This window comes from Schistocerca serialis, chromosome 4 (genome assembly GCF_023864345.2).
Source record: "Schistocerca serialis cubense isolate TAMUIC-IGC-003099 chromosome 4, iqSchSeri2.2, whole genome shotgun sequence".
NCBI lineage: Eukaryota > Metazoa > Arthropoda > Insecta > Orthoptera > Acrididae > Schistocerca > Schistocerca serialis.
The window spans coordinates 643,596,893-643,610,365 of NC_064641.1; the positions used below are offsets into that span (position 1 = coordinate 643,596,893).

Here is a 13,473-nt window from a genome sequence, read left to right on the forward strand (position 1 = left end):
AGGCGTATCGTGTTCCAATTTTTCAATCATTGTAAAGCATTAACAATCTATCGCTTTTTATCAGTTCTAGATACTGCAGGCCAAGAAGAGTTCAGTGCCATGAGAGAACAGTACATGAGAAAGGGTGACGGATTCCTCCTAATGTACTCTGTCACAGATAAACAAAGTTATGAAAATATAATAAATTTCCACACACAAATTCTCAGAGTGAAGGATAGGTGAGTGAAAGTTAATTGATTGAAATTACTGTTTAGGAATAACAAAAGAACAATACTTAAAGGAATAATCATATTGCAGGAAACTGAGTAGAATAAGCTCAGTTCCATATTGATGCTGAACTGAATTTGATCATCACATTGAAACAGTTTTAAAATAAAACAAAAAAAATTCGTTGCATCATTCTTCCTAGAGTGGTTTTGAGATGCTAAATATTTAAAATGACTATCAAAACTTGAATGATTAAAATGAATCCTATTCCTAGGAACCTGAAAAATTTTCATTTGCAATAAATGCGAAAGTAGATGTGAATTCTGTCTCAAAATGCAAAAATAGCAACTTATATCAGATGAACTATTTTATCATATAGAGTTTGAAATAGCTTTATTTTCCATATATAAATATATAACAAAAATAATCATTTCCATTTACTGTTGCTGTATTGCAGCTTTATGGGAAAGATACTGTGTGTAAAATGCATTTAAAAATTAAAGAGTACACCTGAGCTAAAATGCAGGGACAACATTAATAAGTTACATTCTGTTGCCACGTCAGACAGTGGATGGTTAAATGGTATCTGTAAAAGACATTCCACATAGGACAGTGTGGGACTCTGACTTCAGATGTGATATCTTAAAGCAATGACATGGATATGCTTGTCTCCCAGCCAAAGGTTGTATTATGCAGACCTTAAATGTGGTGTTTCAGGTGTGAACTGTGGTTGCATAAAATGCCGGTGGTGGTCAGGCCTAAAGTAGCTCATTGTGATGCTGCCAACTTCAGCAAGAAATTGTGCAGTAATCATTGTCAAATACTTTGTGCACTCCACTTTGCTTTGCATTGTGCGTAGTTCATTGATTTCCTTTCTCATTTTGAAATGAATGAAGAAATTAATCCTGTCCATCATGGTGTGTGTGTGTGTGTGTGTGTGTGTGTGTGTGTGTGTGTGTGTACTATCTATTCTTTTGTTATTACTTTTCTCCAATAACTGTTTTATGAGTTTTTTATTTGATATTGGTTTCATCTGCAGGCAAACATTTAGATTTATACTGCTAATCACATGCAAAAATACATCCTTATTTCCCCATAAATAAATAGCAATTTTGCCAAAAATTGATGCAAATCTTGACAAAAATAGATGAAAAATGTCACCAAAAGTAGATTCAACATTTTCATGTTGCTAACTGTTCTTCATTTCTGATGGAATCGTCTGTTTATTGCATGAATCCAGCAGACACAGGTCAGTTGATAGCTGAAGAGGCCTAAAAGTGGTTCACAGCTAACAGTTCAAGACTTAACCTTGTTATGTCTCATATTATAAAGTATCAAAGATGAAATAATGACATTTTTGCACCAGAAGTACATATTAATGGTCATACACTGAGTGAACTGCAGTGTGTAAAATTCTTTGGGTCTAGTGGGATAATTAGTTAAAATTAAGTCAAAGTTCAGTTCAGTGTTATAAGCCCTTTCGAACCTTTCATTGTGGTAATGTAAAGACAGAAGTCTCAGCTTATTTCACGTATTTTTGCTCCCTGTTGTCTTGTGGAATTACCTTCGGGGGCATTGCACCTAATGTAAATGGTGTTTGTACAGCATAAGCAAGCAACAAGAGTATTGTGTAAGATAGATGGATAACTCTATGCCTTACAGAAGCCTTTTTAAGAATCTAGGAATTCAAACATTCACTTACCAATGCATTTACTCATTGATGGTTTTAAATCAGTTTACAGAGTCACAATTCAGTACACAAAAATAATTTTCGTATAGACATTGCCACCTTGTCCAGGCCCTCCCCCCCCCCCCCTCCCAGGGGGGGGGGGGCGGCTCATGGTTCTTTCACGAGTTCATGTGTGACACTCTCAGGCCCCAAGCTGTTGTTGCCCATTCTTCCTTTCTGTGTTGCATTTCCTTCCCTGTGCCCCTCCCTCCACATCCTCGCTCCTTCCCCGCTGCCCCCCCTCCTTCCCATTTTTCAATGCTCTTACTTATGTCGACCTGGCTATCCACTTGGTTTTCTGTATTCCTTGCCAGTATGTTCCTCTTGCCTTTCCTCTTTCATCCTTTGTTTTTGGTCCCCCTTTGGGGTTTGACCATTACTTCTAAATTTTCTGTCTGTAGTGTGAGCCATTTGGGGAAGAACTGCATCCCTAGCATCTACGGCGTGGATGCCTCTCCCCCTTTCCTCCCCCTCATCCTTCCCCACCATAACCCCCTTCTCTCCCCTTCACCCAGCTAGATCACCAGCATGTGTAGCAAATCCTTGTGGCAGGGCTGTTATGTGCCCATCTGGCTGAGCCCCCTGACAACCCAGGTATCAGACTCTTGATACCTGAGCTTTTGCCTCCCCATGTATGCCTGGGAATGGTTACTTGTCATTCCAGAGCATTGGAACTACTGGCCACAGCTGCTGTGCCAGATGCTCCTTGCTATGGCAGAGTGGCGAACATGCGGAGAGCCCCTGATCGGAGTGGGTGGTATCAGGGTGGATGCTTGGCATATGAAACATATCGAGCACCAAAAATTCTTCTACAGTTGTCTCTTTGAGTGGTAACAGATCATTGCATGTTGTTTCTTATGACTCTGCATCCTTCTCTTCCCTGGCTACATCCTAGGAGGAGGGTCAGGCTTGCCAGCTTGGGATGAAACACTTTCCCCATTATCTGGTCTGTAATAGGACGGACAGGGACACATTCACCACCACAAAGCAGTTACTTTTTTTGGAGAATATCGAAGACAAGTTTGGCGAAGTGGAGTCTTGTGGTCAGGTTCCCTGTTAATCAAAACTACTTTTGCCACACAGTCTGCAGCTCTACATGCTTGTGATCATTTCGGTGATGATGTCCTGGTATCCATTACTCCTCACCAGTCTCTGAATATGGTCATTTTTTTAGGGACCTCATCCTTCAAATTAACAAGAACTCCAGGCCAATCTGGAAAGATGGGGCATACTTTTTGTTCAGTGTGTGCAGAAAGGCTATAAGAACAATTGGACTGATACCAGTGCCTTTATTATGGCATTTGAGAGAGAGACCCTGCCAGAGACTGCTGGACTGTTGGTCATCCCTGCTCTGTATTCAGATGATTTCTGTATTTGGGCTAGCTCCCACTCAGTGCTCTTCGATGTGGGCACTCTCACGCAGTTTTCAATTTTGTTCTGTTAATTCAAATGTGATGCATTTGTTGTCTTGGTACTGTGGTCCAGCCTGATTTGGTGTTCTACGTCGATGCTTAAAGCCTTACTGTGGTCCCCCAGTTCCATTTCTTTTGTCTTCTTTTTGACAACAAGCTTACTTGGTTGCCCCATATCCATCATCCGAAGGTTGGCTGTTTTCGTAAACTCAGTGTTCTACGTTTCCAGGCCCACACCTCTTAGGGTGCAGATCATTCAACTCTTCTCCATCTTTATAGGGCATTACATCTGTCTTGTATGGACTATGGTTGTCAAGTTTATGGATCAGCTGCCCCTTCCATGCTGCTGCACTTGACGCTGGTTCACTATTGTAGTATACATTTAGCTACAGGTGCCTTTTGCACTATCCCTGTCGATAGTTTTCTGGTTGATGCTGGGATCTCTCCCAATTCGGTGCTCCCACTTACTGGTTTCCTATACTATCACTACCCTCTCTTTCCCTCCTCTGCCCTTCTGTTCTGTTCTTTTCGCAGCTTTCGGCCATCGCCTGCCTTCGGGTGGGTCTGCCAGTTGGGCTTCACCTCGTTTCTCTCTGCCGTGACTTCCACTCCCCTCCTTGTTCTTTTCCCCACGTTCTCTCCCAACCACTGCCCTTTGGCTGGTTCCTCAGCCCAAGATTTGGATGGATCTCTTCCGGGTTCTGAAAGCCTCAGTCACTTCATTGGTGTTCTGTTGTTTTATTCTGAATGCTCTTTTAGGAGTTTCGTGATGCTGGTGTTTCTTACACTGATGCTTCTAAATCTGCCGATCATGTGGGATATGCCTTCACATCTTCTGTTGGTGCGCAACACCATCTCTTGCCTGGTACCTTTGGGGTGTTACTGCAGAATTGATGGCCATCTATCGGGCCCTCTGCTTCATTAAACAGTCCTCACTCATGTGGGTTTCGTTGTGTGTGGGCTCAATGAGTGGTCTTCAGGCTATTGCTTGGAGTTTTTCCTGCCACCGCTTGGCCTCTGCCGTCCACAACCTCCTCACTGATCATGGTGGTGGTGGTGGTGGTGCTGCTGCTGCTTGTTCGGTCGATTTCCTTTGGATTCCTGGTCACGTAGGTATTCCAGGCACTGAACTTGCTGATTGTCTGGCTGGGGGGGGGGGGGGGGGGGGGGTGTCACCTACTCTCCCCATTCTTCGTGACACCTCCGTGGCAGATTTGTGGCTCAACATCAAATTCCTTTTTTTACTCAATCATGGGCTGACTTTTGGGAGGCTAATAAACTTTGCACAATCAAGGAGACTCCCACTACAAGGTATTCTTTCCTCTGCCTCTTCCAGTGAGAATCTACCATCTTCTGCTGTCTTCGTATTGGTCGTACTAGGTTGACGTAAGGTTTTTATTTACTCTGCAGTGAGCCATCTGCCCCCTGCCCCCTCTTTATAGTTGTGAGGCTCCCCTCATAGTGATCCATATTTTGCTGGACTGCCACCGCCTTTTGGTCCTTCGTACTAAATGTGCCCTCCCACCTTTCTTGTCTTGGGTGTTAGCAGATGCCCTCGATTTTCTTCACAAAAATGGTTCATTCTCCCACATTTAAGTAATTTCCTTTTGGTATTGGGAGTCCTCAGTTAGCATTGGCAATGGTTTGGAAGACGTTTGGCCTTGCCTCCACACCAGCCAGGCTTTCCCTCCCTTTTCCTTATGTTTTGCCTGGTCTTTTGTGCTATTTTGTTTCCCATTTTTGTTGTATCTTCTTCCCCTGGTGTTGTCCCAGTTGTATCATGATCATGATACGGTGTGTGTGTGTGTGTGTGTGTGTGTGTGTGTGTGTGTGTGTGTGTGTGTGTGTGTGTCAGGATGGGTCAGTAGTGGTGCTTGTGCCCCACCACACATAGTGTTTGTGGGCACCAATACTCTCCCCTTGTCCACCTATCCCTCTCCTGTTCTTTCCTGCAGGCCGGGATGGCCGAGCGGTGCTAGACGCTTCAGTCTGGAACCGCGCGACCGCTACGGTTGCAGGTTCGAATCCTGCCTCGGGCATGGATGTGTGTGAGGTCCTTAGGTTAGTTAGGTTTAAGTAGTTCTAAGTCTAGGGGACTGATGACCTCGACCTCAGATGTTAAGTCCCATAGTGCTCAGAGCCATTTGAACCATTTGTTCTTTCCTCTTCCAGCTACCCTGATGTCCCTTTTTCTTTCTTTGTTTGCATGTTATCCCTTTCCCTTGACTGGACTGTACTGTTAGTGTTGTTCCTCCCTTGATTTCTGCCATCTGAGGCCATGGGACTGCTGACCTTGCTGTTTGGTCTCTCTCTCTCTCATCCTCTCCCCCCCCCCCCCCCCCCCCCCTAAAAAAATAAAAAAATAAATTCAAACAGCCATCCAACTTGTCAGTGTTCAGAATGAAGCTATGTACTCTGGTAGTAAGATTTTTAAAAAGTTCCCATCTAATATAAAGTAAGGAATTAGGAATCTCTACCAATTCAAAACAAAATTAAAAACATACCTCATTAACCGCTCCGGACTACCTCTGTAACCGAGTACTTAGTGTTGTTGCCTTCAATGTTGAAGGATGTGGGTTCAATTCCTGGTACCTCCTCAGATTTTTTTTTCTGAGCTGAGGAGGTCACCCACCCCTTGTGGGGCCAGAAGAGGAGCTACTTGACTAAAGAAGCAGCGACATCATTAGGATTCATCTACTGGCAGTAGCAACTGGAGGGATTAGTGACATGCTGATCACATGTCCCACAATCATAGGTTGCTCCTCAGCTATGTTGTAGGCACAGGCCACAGGCTTAATCTGTGAGTGATGTTTACTTCATTGGCTCCTTTTTCTATGAATTGCTTGAATATCTATACTCATAAAGTCTTAGATTGAAAAGTTTTGTTAGCTACATGCAAGTAGTTGGTTTGTCACTGTGACTGTTATAAAGCTGTATGGCAAATAATAATGTGTGAGTAATAGGATTCTGTGTTTATACATGTAAAAATATTTTCTTTGAAAAACCTCATTGTAATCAAGTTACTATTAAGCAGCTATATAGTAAAACTGAAGAGGCCCAACTCACTTCTGTGTCTGTGTTTGCTTTCAAATAAATTAGTTTTTGGATAGGTTCTGGCTTTTCATCTGATAACTACTTGTACCCACAAGAAGATGGGCTCCCTATAGGGTCACCAATCAGTGGATGTATAGCTAACATGTTGCTTAATCACATTGAGAAAATATATTTGAAACCATAATAAGAACCAAATGATACAGAATAGTCTAGTGCCTTTACTATGTAAATGTCGTCATATGCCTTCTACATGAAACCCCCAGTCATATCCAACAACTGCACAAAGATCTGAACACAATCCACCCAAAAATGGAATTTACAAAGTAACAGAAAGTAACAAAGAGCTAAATATTCTTGATCTCACAATACACGGACACAACAATCAACGCTGATATTGTATAAACAAGGAATCCATGACCACTAGCCCAGCCATACACAGGAACTGAACCACACTAATACACTAGCAAGCTGGTTTCTGAGACATGCTGCATAGACTGAATAAAACTACACTCTGAGGGCAACTACAAAAAGGAACAACAGATAATAAAACAGCTGTTGTGAAGACAAACTGAGTCACAAACTTAAAACGAAGATGCAAGGGACATTCAGCACACACAGATCATAACCATCATACACACACACACACACACACACACACGCACATCACACACACACAAAACACATACATGAACATGGAGCACCCGTAACAAACAAACGGTACGCACGCGCGGAAGCGCGCTCACACACACACACACACACACACACACACACACACACACACACACACACACACCTGTCATTCCCAGAATATGGCTTGCGATGTTTACATTTGGTCCGCATGTATTTCCACAAGTTGAATTTGTCGAAGTATGACAAGGGGTTAATGCAGTTTTATAATGTTCCCAACTTAGTTTGATGACTCACAACCCCTTGTACCGGCAAAAATTGTATAGATAATTCATGTTTAAAAAAAAAAAAAAATCCTGTGGGGTTACTGTTAGGAGTGTTATTGGTCAAATAAAGAAATCTTATGATTAAAAGAAGTATAACAGTATTAGTCAGTCACTTTTGAACAAATGTTGTTCCATTGCCCTTTGCTTTAAAATTGTTGGTAGAGTGTTCAGAACATTTCTTTATTTTGTGTAGTTTTGAAGTCACTGAGAGTGTCGAGAGAATGCCATTTAGTTGCATTGTGGTGCCTGTTGCAGCAGGCTTTATGTGATAAAATAATCATCTCTGGCTCAAGTGCCTTGTGAATGGCCTTACCCTTACATTCATCAAATACCTTATGGTCATTAAAAGTGAGTTCATAATTACAAAATTCAAATTGTGGAACCCTGAAAAAGTTTATACTGCCTCATTCTGTGACTGTACAGTTTCTGTCCTCCTCCTAGTTTACTGTTCCACTGATTCTTGTGGTCATATTAATTTCATTAGTTCTATTCATGTCAGTGTGAATACCAGCACCAAACGCTTACAAGTTGAAGATCTCAGTCCTTGAACTTTTCCCCAAATGTTTGCCACACATGTAAATTAGTGCAGCATTAATGGTATTTCACCTCGTACACCAATGGTGAACTGTTGATGCCTAAGCTGTTTCAGATAAAACATTCCCAAAATGTTTGTGGAGATATCTGGACTGCTTATTTCATTCTTTTGTTTGATGTAATTAAATTGTCCTTGCGAATCTGAGGCTGATTGCTCATGCCAAAGTTGAGACAGGCTTAATGTTGTTATCTTGAAAGTACAAAATATTTCAAATATACAATACTGCCACTCTTTTTAATAAAGAACTGCTGCATACCTTTTGGATACATGTAATTTTCTTCTGCAAGAAATGGTTAGTATGACAGAATTAAAATTTTTGGTTTGATGGAAAAAGATTGATATTGTTAATTTAAAGTTTTAAATTTTTTTGTCAATAATTTGGGAAATTTTTTGTGCAGGGATGTTTATCCAATGCTCCTTGTTGCGAACAAAGTAGACCTTGTACATCTTCGAAAAGTATCAGAAGAAGCTGGTCGTGAACTGGCCCATAAGTTGGGCATTCCTTATATTGAAACTAGTGCCAAAGATCCTCCACTGAATGTGGATGCTGCATTTCATGAGGTTAGTTGATTTTGTTGGCTCTTACATTCATACATATATTGTATACAAGTATTTAATAGACATTTGCATCTGAAAAAGAGATGTGATTACATTGTGCAGAAAATGTCAGTTATATCCTTTTTTGTTTGTTATACTTGTAATAGAGACTTTGTATCTCACCATATATAAATGTAGAGCTATGAAAACACTCAAAAACTGGTTAGTACATGGACAGCAAACTATTTTAATTAGTTAACAAATCAGAATGCAACTTTCAGATACTACATTACATATGGAGCTTGAACTTAGTCTTTTCATCTGTAACTGCCACTTTGAAAGTTACTCCTACTTTCAGAGTAAATACCTTTAGGTTTTCTGTTTAATGCACTTCATTGTTGATTGATCTATAACTGATCATTTTTATATATCTAAAAACAAAGATGATGTGACTTACCAAATGAAAGTGCTGGCAGGTCGACAGACACACAAACAAACACAAACATACACACAAAATTCAAGCTTTCGCAACAAACTGTTGCCTCATCAGGAAAGAGGGAAGGAGAGGGGAAGACGAAAGGAAGTGGGTTTTAAAGGAGAGGGTAAGGAGTCATTCCAATCCCGGGAGCGGAAAGACTTACCTTAGGGGGAAAAAAGGACAGGTATACACTCGCACACACGCACATATCCATCCACACATACAGACACAAGCAGACATATATATTTCAAGAATTTTTCTTAAAAGTGTTTAAGTAGTTGGAACACAAAAGAAAAATAGTTAATGATTAAAAATGTGAAGAAGAGATGCCCACATGTCTTTAAAGTATTTTAGTTTCAACAAAGTACAACTCATCTAATCAGATAATTAAAATTTCAATTTGGAAAAATCCTTACCTGAAGTATTTGGGAAAGAGAATATTTGTTACTTTATTTACATTTCTTATTCATTCCTCTGCTCAATATCTGTTTGTAGAAATCCAGTGATATTAGTTTCTTACCCTTAATCAGCAAGAGGTAGCACAAAAGTAAAAATGTTTGATTTGTAAAACCGTACCACAGTAAATGAATAATGGGGAAAGCAAATTCAAGTAAGAGTTTTTGTGCATCACAATATTAAACAACGAGATTTTTACATACTAAGTTTCTTTAGTTTGATTTCATTGACACCGAGTGTTGGATGTTGCAGATTCTGACTAAGTTTGAGTAATGTTCACTGAGTGAGTTGTCTGACAAATAAATAGGCCAAGGTAATAGTGAATCTCTTATGCCGTGAAGGGCAATGTGTGATTAGAAGATATCCCACCAGACATTAGATATTTTGTGCTAGGTGCAATAATTTTTTTACTTCCAGTCGCATTGTTCCAGTATGTACATTTGTAAACATAAAGGGAGGCAGGCATTTCATTTACCATATATTTATTAATGTTTCAACTGTAAACAAACACAGTTTTCTTTTTTGTGATTCAGACTTGATATTATATCTCATGACGAGGTACTCACTATGTTAATAGGTTGTACGCATCATCCGCAATCAGCCACCTGCAGAAACTGAAAAGAATCGCAGGAAAAGAAGACACCCTATGAAGTGTGTTTTGCTGTAAGTCCTTTACTTGGCTACTGAAACAGTAGGCGAGAAAATGCTCACCACTTTGCTGATAATTTTTTTATTCTTCTTTACAAAATGATGTTTTTAAGGAAACGGTCATTGGAAAACGCACACTTAAGGTACATAGATGAAACAAAAGTATTTTCTTCTGAGATTGTAGGAATAAGAAGGAAGTAGTAATTGGTGTCAAATGTTAGAATATCAATATATGAATGTTATACATGGGTATATTCATTGAAAGGCCTATTCATCTAATCTTAGCATTAATTTACTCTATATGTGTTTGATGTGTTATTTTTCTGATTATAAGACTGCCTTTAAATATGATTTGCTTAAAAAGCATTGAACAGAAAAATATTCTGTTGGAATGTAGCAAAAATTACTTGGATTTTATTACAGAGCATAACTATATTTTATACACACAAAATCATTCATAAATTTGCAGCTATACGCACACATAATGCTCACTTCCATTTTCAATGCTGTATTGTCAACAGATGTGTTAATTACTGTTGTGCTAATAGTTAGGCTTTTCTCTGAAAATGTTGTATGGGGTATCTTTTTATATACGTGTCACAAGTTATCTGGTTGTTTACTCAGTGTGAAGTATTCTTTCAGATGTCATAAATGTACAAATTAGAATGAAGTTGTATCATCAATTAGCATTCCATTCATTAATGTTTGTGTTTGAGACTGCTGTTAACATTGAGTGATGTAGTAAGTCTCCTGTATAAAATAAAGATGTTCTGTAGTCCACTATCATGGTGTGAGTTTTATGATTCTGATCCAAAGAAATATTTTTAATTTTCAAGCATACAAATCTTAAAAGCAAGGCAAAACTTATTGCAAGCTTAATTTAGCAGATTGATGCTATCTGTTATATGATAAATTGTACACCTACAATAAAAGTGACAATTTTCATTTGTATATTGTAATAGACAAATAGGTTTGTTAGTGAATTTACATTATTGTTGTTTCTGTAATTATTCAAATGTTTTACTTAAAATAATCATGATAAATAATTTTTTAGGATTTCTGTTTAATCCACTTCATTGTTGTTTGATCTATAACTGATCATTTTTATATAATTATTTATTTTAAGAATTTTTCTTAAAAGTGTTTAAGTAGTTGGAACACAAAAGAAAAATAGTTAATGATTAAAAATGTGAAGAAGAGATGCCCACATGTCTTTCAAGTATTTTAGTTTCAACAAAGTACAACTCATCTAATCAGATAATTAAAATTTCAATTTGGAAAAATCCTTACCATTGATGTAGACGATGCCAAGGCCATATCATCAGGGTTTTGTAAGTACAGTGGGCTGGTATGTGTTGACAGTTTCTCGATTGATGATGTTGATCTTATGACTCATGTGGAGTACACTGGTATTTTTACACATATACTGCGCTCTATACTCCATTTGTGTGCCAGAGATGAAATATAAATTTTCTTTGCTTATAAATAGCCTCCAACAGACACACCCATTTCTGTTAGCGGTATTATTATAAGTAACTTATGCATTTATGGGACTGTTGGATTTTTTCACTTGAAATCTGTATCCTATCTTTATCACAGAGGTAAAATAGGGAAACCCCTCTAAATCCATACATATTCTTATTTTCCTTAAACTGATTAAAAGCAGTAGCTGCAGAAGCTGTTCGTGGTTACTTATCCAAAGTTAAAATTAGTCTCATAAGAATCTCAGCCCATTTTAAAAATGATAGAATTTTGTGTGTCACCTCTTACTTTTTTTAACTTATAGCTACACTTTCATTAAGCTCAGGATTCATCAGGACATGTGAGGATTAAAAATTCTGATAATTCTATGTGTGGTAGGAGTTATTTCACTTTACTTTGGTTGGACAAATTGTAGCATAACTCCCAAAGAAATATTGATACCTCTGTGTGTATCACATTTCTGTACCACGAAAACAATGTGTTCGCTTGTGTGCGTGCGTGTGTGTGCGTGCATGGAACGGACAGCCTTATAATTTCTCAACAGAGGTGATATTGGGCTGTATGATGATTTCATGGTCAGTTTTTTGCTGTGTTATAACCTGTAAATTTTTCCACTACAGTATTTCATTTATGTATTTGTAAACCAATGTAATTTAAATTTCATAGTATCAGACTGATAGGCAATCAAATACGAGCATGATATACTTCTTATTTTAATTGCATTTTCTTCCTAAAAGTACACAGATCTCTCATTTTCTAGATGGTCAATAATACACGAGGATTCTTTTAGTACTAACTCAAAATTTAGTTTCTGTGTTGAGCCTAATAATTTATATGCAGAGAGGACATTGCTGATTAACTGATATTTTGAGTCATCCTTTTTCTTGGATACCTTGTTTTTGTAGTTGCTTAATATAGTTTCATTTTGTGGAAAATTTACATAGGAGTACTTAAATTTGCTTTTCATGTGCGAAAAAATGTTGACAGAACATCGTTCCCCTATGAGTGTTGTAATGCATGAATGATATGCTGCTGTTTCAGTTGAGATGACATTTTCCTCTGGCAGTCTTGTAATCATTACATATTTGCTCTTGATGCTAACATTTTGAAGAATGCTTTCTTTCCATGTGACAATAAATGATGTAATAATACTTTCCTCACATTGAATTTGTTTGAATTTCAAAAACTCAGTTTTTCATGTACACAGCAATGGCAGTCGATTGAAATAACTGAGTTGCTTGGAATAGGGAAATATATATCTAAAGATGTACAACTTCAAAATATATTTTAATGTTACTGAATTGGTAAATGAAATAGCATGTTTTCTGGGGACATACCTGCCATATTTTAATTATATTTAATATAGACATGAGGAAAAATATTTATATTTTTGTTCAGAAACTGAAGTAAGTAAGCTTTAAAACACTTTCATATGTAATATAAAATGTGTAAAAATAAATATATCTGTGTGTTGTAGAAGTATATGGATTTTATATGTGCTTTTTGGTATATATTAATTTCTGGCAACAACTTGTAGATTAGAACTTACAAATATTCTGTGTGCACAATTCTTGATATTTAGTGCTGAAGAATATATAAGTTGAATGTAACTTTTCAAAATTTTATTCTGAGATGTTTCCCTTTTTCATTAACTTTTTTGTTGATATTGTTATGCTTAAATAAATGTTGATTTTTGTGTAAGTGGGTAGTGTTCATCATTTTGTTCTGTGTAGAAAGTAACCAGAAACCTACAACCTTTAACATTGTTGCAAGACTCTGTGAACACACAAAGTATCCATCTGACTGAGATTGGTGATTTAAATTATGGAATTATTTCTTGCATCAGAAGGGAAATTCTTCAGGAGAAATGCCAGTCCTGCTGATATACGCATATGAAAGTGCATACTCTAAACTACCTTTCA

General features: G+C 38.0%; 1 protein-coding gene across 1 annotated transcript in view; it reads left to right on the forward strand.

Annotated features, from left to right (window-relative positions):
- LOC126475500 (ras-related protein M-Ras-like) overlaps positions 1-13,252 on the forward strand; it is a 33,324-nt gene extending 20,072 nt beyond the window's left edge. The window contains exons 3-5 of the mRNA XM_050103407.1: positions 65-218; positions 8,349-8,511; positions 9,999-13,252. Of these exons, the coding sequence (XP_049959364.1) occupies positions 65-218; positions 8,349-8,511; positions 9,999-10,088 (407 nt within the window). The 3' untranslated portion in view covers positions 10,089-13,252. The remainder of the gene's footprint in view (positions 1-64; positions 219-8,348; positions 8,512-9,998) is intronic.
- The last annotated feature ends 221 nt before the right edge of the window (positions 13,253-13,473 follow it).